Below are 6,355 nucleotides of genomic sequence, written 5' to 3'. Positions count from 1 at the left end.
CCGGCTGGGGGGCTGGGGGGGCCCGTGTGGAGTGGGGGGCCCGGGTGTCCGGGTGGGGGGCTAGGGGGGCCCGGGTGGAGGGGCCCCGGGGACGAGGAGGGGTCCTGGCGCTGGCGGGCGGAGCTGGCTTGAGGTGCTGGACCGAGCCAGGCGTGGTCGAGTGACCCCAGGCGGGGAAGGCGGAAGGTGCACCCAGCTCGCAGGGACCCGCGGGGAGGCGGGACAGGCGGCTGGACGCCGGCCCTGGCCCAGAAGTCGGTGTGTCCGCGGCCCGCAGCCCTGAGCTGGCGGCTCAGGAGTGGGGATCAAAGGGCAGCCGGGGCCCCCCGGGGGCGCAGGGGTTCGGCCTCAGTACTATGCACTGTCCGCAGCCACTGAGGCACTAGTGGCCAGGGAGAGGCCCCAGGGCACTGCAGACCCCTCCTGTCTCCCCGCTGCTCCCTCTTGAATGTGCCTTCCTGATCTGCTCCGCACTCTGTCTCTCGGCCTGCACCCCAGCTCTTGTATACATAAATACAGCTAAAAAAGTAGTTCTGGTTGGTTCTTTCATCAACTTCATCCCTGTTCTCACTGTGCATAAATTATTAAAAAGGAAAAAAGGCAGCCAGCCCCCTCCCTCGTGGCACCAGTGTGTTCTGGGGATCCCACAGTGGACACCAGGTCCCAGCCCTCCCTGCGGGCTGAAGTGAGATACCAGGACGTTTCGCAACTTGACTTCCCTGCATCACCTCCAACTATGGGGCCGAGAGGAAGCGCCCCAAACCCAGGACGCCACTGACCCTGGTGGGGAAGGTCATTGCGCTGAGCCGGGGGAGAGGAGGGTGGGGACCGCCAGCTGCCCAGAAGTGGGGGGACACAGCCGGTGCATATAGTAGCCTCACGCTAACCCCATGTGTGATCTACTTAGGCCCGCACATACTCCCCACTTTGTAACGAGCGCTTGCAGCTGTTGATCTTTGACGAGCCGAGCGGCCAGCAGCTCTCTCAGACATACGGGTGCTGGAACAAACCCCGACGATGAGTCCCCCCCAGGGGCTGCCCCCAGGCGGGGCTGCCCCCAGGCAAGCCTGCCCGGCCAGTGTGCCGAGCCGTGGTCTCTGGCCAGCTTTGGCGAGGGCGGGCTGGGCCTGTGGACGGACATTTGACTTGGCAGTTTCCTGCCGGGGCCGTGGGCACCCGTGGGTGACGTGGCAGCTTGAACTTAAGAGGCAGCCCCCTTAAGGTGGAGCGTCTTCCCTGCTCCCTGGGGCCGGGGGTCTGCCCGGAGCCCCACTGGGCGTGTCAGAGGTGAGGGGGGCCAGCTGGCAGCGCTTGGAGGAAGCAGCTGGCAGCAGCTCAGGGCGGGAGGCGGGCGCGGCCCGCAGGCACACCGCGCGGCCTCCTGCGGCGGCCTCCAGCCCCGGCCGCTGCTGCCTCGGCCTGTTCCAGCTCACTGGCTCCCTGCTCTGTGATGCCTGGCCAGGGGCCCCAGCACTTGGTGACCTCTGCTACCCTAGACTAGGACTCAAGGTCAAAGGGTGGAAATTGCCCAGCGAGAAACAGGCCAGTTTGTTCTGCTGTTCTGCCAGGGTGGCGGGGCTCCCTGGGGGGCGCCTCTGGTTTAGGGGGTGAGGAGACACCTGGGATGTCCCGCACCTGCCACAGTCCCAGCATCTGGGTGGTGTCTGAGGCGTCGGCTCACCAGCGACTGTCCAGCTCTCTGCCCTGCTTGTGTCCCCAAATTCCACTGTGCGTTGCCTGGGACAAGCCACCTGTTCCCTGCCAGCTCCTGGAAGCCTCAGAGTGGACCTTGGATGAGGCCTGTACCTGGAGGTGTGTGGTCTGCAGCCCTGAGGGGCCACGCGGCCGCCTTCCCACCCTGGCACCAGAGGACAGGCCACCGCCCTCAGGCCACGTGGCCTGGTCTCCATCTCAGCGCACTGGCCGGCGGGGGCCGCACCTGCGGCCTGACCCATGGCAAAGGGCGTGGGGACTCCCTGCCGCCCGGGGGCTGCCCCCACCATCCTGCCCATTGGTCCTGTGTGCAGCCTCAGGCTGAAGCTTGGCTGTGTCCATCCACGCCGTCTTGCTGTGGGCCCCGGGGCTGCGGAGTTGGGCCTGATGTGAAGCCTCCCCGACCACACAGAGCAGGGGCCTAGCCTGACCGCTGGGGTGAAGTGGGCGAGAGCCAAGTCCCCATGGCGGGTGGGCTGCCTGGGGGACAGGGTGAGGCACCATCTCCTTCCTGGAGCCCACAGCCCCTCAGCCCCTCCCTGCCCTGCCCAGAGGCTGCGGACGCCCGGGCCGCCACTGGACAGAGGGCGGGGCGTGTCCTGAGGCTCCACTCCGTGCCAGCCCAGGCTGTCAGTAACCGCGCACATGATCTAGACAGACCTGAGCCCGCACCCCGGGAACCCCACAGACGCGCCGCCCTGGGCAGCAACTGCTGCACGCCCACAGCCTGAGGGGTGGGTTCTGGGGCCCGCCTGAGGCCTCCGCGGGCTCTGAGCCGACAGTGCGACCAGGGCTGTCCCACACGGTCGGTTCCCTGAAGCGAGGGCCCCAGAGGCAGAGGCCGGCTGTGACGCCCGGAAGGCTCTAGGAGGGGCGTGCGTGAACGAGCGCAAGGTAAGGGAGAGCCTTCGGAGAATGGGGTCCTGCCGCCCGCAGAGCCCGTCCCACACCCGGGGTCCCCACGCACCCCACCCGGGCACCCTGACGCAGCCGTCTGTGGGGACATGGGAGGGTGAGCCGACTCCCGCCTCTGTGACCAACCGACCAGGCCTCGTGCCAGCCTTTATTTTCTGGACAGAGCCGGCCCCTCGCTTCGCCTCCGCGGGCCCACCCTGCCGGCCCCGACTGGCCTCTGGCCAGCGGCTTCCTGAAGGGCCTGTCTCGAAGCGGGAGGTGCAGCTGGCGCGGGTCCGGTGGCGCTGCCTGGCGCGGGTCCACGCTTTGGGGCGCAGGGGCTTCAGGACGCCGCTGTCTGCGCTGCACCCCCAGGGAGGCGCCGGTGAGGGCCGGGCCTCGGGGCCGCTGCCTCGCCGCTCGGCCCAGGGCCGTCCGTGTGGGCACTCCCTCTCGCGTGCGAGGGAGACCACCTGGCCACGCGGGCCCTGCGGCCCTGCCCTCCGCCCGCAGCTCCGGCAGCGGCCAGCACCTTTGGTCGGGCAGCTCCGGGTGCTGGGCCTGGACGCTGGACGTGTCCATCGCAAAGACAGTGACCAGGCGGGAGGTCGGGCGGGCGGCGGGGCGGCGCTGCCTCACGGCCCCGCGTCCTCCGCGGGCGGCTGCAGGTGGGCGAAGCCCAGGAAGACCTGCTCCAGCGAGGTCTGGCTCACGGCGTAGTCGGCCACCCCGTACTTCTCCTTGGCCTTCTCCAGCACGCCGAACACCTGGGCAGAGATGGAGCGGAAGCCGGGGCCTAGGGCGGGCCGGCCTCGCGTCTCGGGGGCACGAGGCCCTCGAAGATGTCGCCCCTGCGCTGCCCCGCTGGCCTGCTCTGGCGGCCCCCTGCCCAGAGGCTGACCTCAGGGGAGCAGTGGCCTCTGGCCAAGCGGGCAGGTTTCTTTCCCTGAGCTGTTTATGCCTCGGGTCTGTTTCCCCAGGCCTGGTGGCACCTGGGGAGCTTCAGAGCAGAAACAGAGGGTGCTGCCTGGGGTGAACGTGAAGCCCGGGGCGGGCCCCTCACCTTGGCCCAGCTGAGGCCGCGCCCCGGCAGGTGGTACCGCAGCAGCCCCTGGTGCTCCTCTTCCAGGACGCTGCCTGCGGGGAGGAAACCTTGTCTGTGCCGCCCAGGCGGCGCCCGCGTGCCCAGGGCCAGGGCGGGCCGGGCCGCGCACCTGGGAAGGTCAGGCCCGCGAAGGCCTTGAACTCCTGCAGCAAGTCCTGGCCGGCGCTTCGGATCTGGGCCCGCAGGGTGTAGCCGCTGCCGAACTTGCTCTTGAGATGCTGCGGGCTGCCCAGGCACTTGAACTGGCCGCGCGCCATGATGGCCAGCCGGGTGCACAGGGCCTCGCACTCCTCCATGCTGGGGGCGGGCGCCGAGGGACGGGAGGGGAGGAGGGCCGTGAGCGCGCAGCCCAGGCCACTCCTGTCTCTGGGCTCAGCGCCCAGCGGGTGGCCCAGCCCAGATGCTCCCCGCAGACTCCGCATCATGAGCAGGGGTCACCCCGGCCCACTCCCGCCCTCCCCCAGGCCGGGCCGGCGGGACCCCGCACCTGTGCGAGGTGATGACGATGGCCTTGCCCGACTCCCGGGCGCGGGCCACGGTGTCCCAGAGCAGGCGCCGGGCCACGGGGTCCATGCCGGTGGACGGCTCGTCCAGGAAGACCACGGCGGGCTCCCCCAGCAGGGCGATGCCTGTGCTCAGCTTCCGCTTGTTACCCCCGCTGTGGGCAGAGGGGTGCCGGTGGGAGGGGGCCGCGGCGACGGCCTGGAGGCGCCAGCGCGGCCCCGCCCCCGCGCACCTGTAGGTCCTGACCAGCTTGCCGGCCTGGGGCTCCAGGAGCAGGCCCCGCAGTGCGTTCTCCACGCAGGCGTCCAGGTGGCGCTCGGGGACGCCCCGCAGCCGGGCATACATGACCAGCGTCTCCCGGCCTGTCATGTGGTCCAGCAGGGCGTCGAACTGCGGGCAGTAGCCCATCCGCTGCCGCACCTGGGGTGCAGGCCACGCAGCGGGGTCTGGGCAGGCTCCGGGCAAGGTGGGCAGCCTGGCCCGGCCCCACAGCGGGGACAGCACGGGTCCGCGGAGGCCCCTCAGGCTCCCAGACGCTTCCCTCACTGGCCTGGGCCTCCCGCTCACGGAGCGGACAGCGGCCTCGGGAGGGGCAGCCCGAGCCGAGGGTCAGCAACACGGCTGCTCCCTGCGGGGGCAGCGCCAGCCCCCGGGGCCCATCTCCCTGTGTGCTGGCCCCGCTGCCGCTTGGCCTGCTGTCCACCAACCGGGAGAGGGCCCAGCGCACCCACCTTCCCAATGTCAGAGCGGACACTGTGGCCCCCGATAAAGGCGTCCCCGGAAGTGACGGCCTCCTCGCCCGTCAGCATTTTGAAAGTGGTGGTCTTGCCGGCACCGTTGAAGCCCAGCAGGCCGAAGCACTCGCCCTTCCGGACCGCGAGGGAGAGCCTGTCCACGGCGAGCAGGGGCCTGCGCTGCTCATACACCTGGCCGGCGGTCAGGGCGGGCGGTCAGGGCGGGCAGTCAGGGCGGGCGGCCAGGGCGGGTGGCCAGGGTCACGGGGCTGCCCTACCTTGGAGAGCTCCGTGATGAGCAGAGGCGTGTCCAGCAGGGGGCCCGGGCTGCGGGCCAGGACCCGAGTCTTCTCGTCCAGCACGTCCTGGTCCTCAGGGAGTGCAGACGTCTGGGCGGACACTTCTATCTAATTGTTCCGGAAAGAGATGACCCGTGAGCCCTGCCCAGGGCCTCTCTGTGGATAAAGGGCTCAGGCCCCGGAGGCCTCGCCACCCTGGCCGGCCACAGCCGACCCTGAGCGGTCACAAGCCACCGAGGGCAAGAGTGGGGTGCTGCTGGGCTGCCCGCAGAGTCCACGGGCCCCTGGAGAAGGCAGGTGCCGGGCAGTGGCCAGGCTGCTCCTGGGGGCTGCTCCTGGGGAGGCTCTGCGCTGGTGGGGGGCGCAGCGGGGTGTGGCCCACAGGCTCCTAGCCGGGCCTCAGCGCCCCAGAGTCAGTGGAGTGGGGTGAGCGCCTCCTGGACGCAGGCGCCCCAGGGAGTGGGAGCGGAGCCTCACCAGCGCCCGCCGCATCCGAAAGGCACAGAGGCAGGTCTTGAGCCTCCACAGCACATCGGTCTCGACGAGGAAGAGCAGGGCCAGGTAGGCGAACCCCGAGGCGGCCATGGAGGCCACGAACCTGCCCACCCCAGGGGCGCTCCACGCGTAGAAGTTCTCCTGGTAGCGGATGTCTGTGGGCAGGGGCAGCTGCACCAGGCCTCCTCCGGCTGCCCCAGACCGCTGGGCCCTCCCCGGGGTTGGGGGCCCAGGCCCACATGCTTTTCAAGGGGCCCCCCAGCATGCTCCTGCCCCACAGGACCCCAAGTGCTCCTGCATCCTGGGGGCCACTCCTTGCTGGTGCCTGTGAGGGTGAGTGGACCTCGGGGATGCGCCTGAGGAGGGCAGGGACCCCAGAATGGGAGGCACCCTGACTGGCAGAGGCAGGACGCAGGCCCCAGAGGTCCCAGGGTCCCCTGCAGAGACCAGCACCTCACCCGGCCAGCGGGGAGAGGCAAGCAGTCAGGGGAGGAAGGGTGAGGAGCTGCGGGGGCCCTGAGCACCTTCTGATTCTGAGGCTGATATGGTGGTGGGCGAGGGGGTTTGCGGGAGCCCAGTGCCAGCTGGGGCCGGGGCCAGTGCCGGGGTGG

At 70.2% G+C, this 6,355-nt stretch overlaps 1 protein-coding gene across 1 annotated transcript in view; it reads right to left on the bottom strand.

The window, feature by feature from the left end:
- Positions 1-2,763: 2,763 nt before the first annotated feature.
- The window catches only part of ABCA3 (ATP-binding cassette, sub-family A (ABC1), member 3), a 22,695-nt gene continuing 19,103 nt past the window's right edge, over positions 2,764-6,355 (bottom strand). The window contains exons 15-22 of the mRNA XM_012731690.1: positions 5,727-5,987; positions 5,229-5,357; positions 4,948-5,142; positions 4,449-4,636; positions 4,200-4,370; positions 3,822-4,009; positions 3,671-3,744; positions 2,764-3,374 (exon numbers count right to left, since the gene is read on the bottom strand). Coding sequence (XP_012587144.1) covers positions 3,243-3,374; positions 3,671-3,744; positions 3,822-4,009; positions 4,200-4,370; positions 4,449-4,636; positions 4,948-5,142; positions 5,229-5,357; positions 5,727-5,987 — 1,338 coding nt within the window. The 3' untranslated portion in view covers positions 2,764-3,242. The remainder of the gene's footprint in view (positions 3,375-3,670; positions 3,745-3,821; positions 4,010-4,199; positions 4,371-4,448; positions 4,637-4,947; positions 5,143-5,228; positions 5,358-5,726; positions 5,988-6,355) is intronic.

Source organism: Condylura cristata, unplaced genomic scaffold (genome assembly GCF_000260355.1).
Source record: "Condylura cristata isolate star-nosed mole 26May11 unplaced genomic scaffold, ConCri1.0 scaffold00032, whole genome shotgun sequence".
In the NCBI taxonomy this organism is placed as follows: domain Eukaryota; kingdom Metazoa; phylum Chordata; class Mammalia; order Eulipotyphla; family Talpidae; genus Condylura; species Condylura cristata.
Note: the sequence above shows the minus strand (reverse complement) of the source record. Positions and strands in the feature narration are given on the sequence as shown.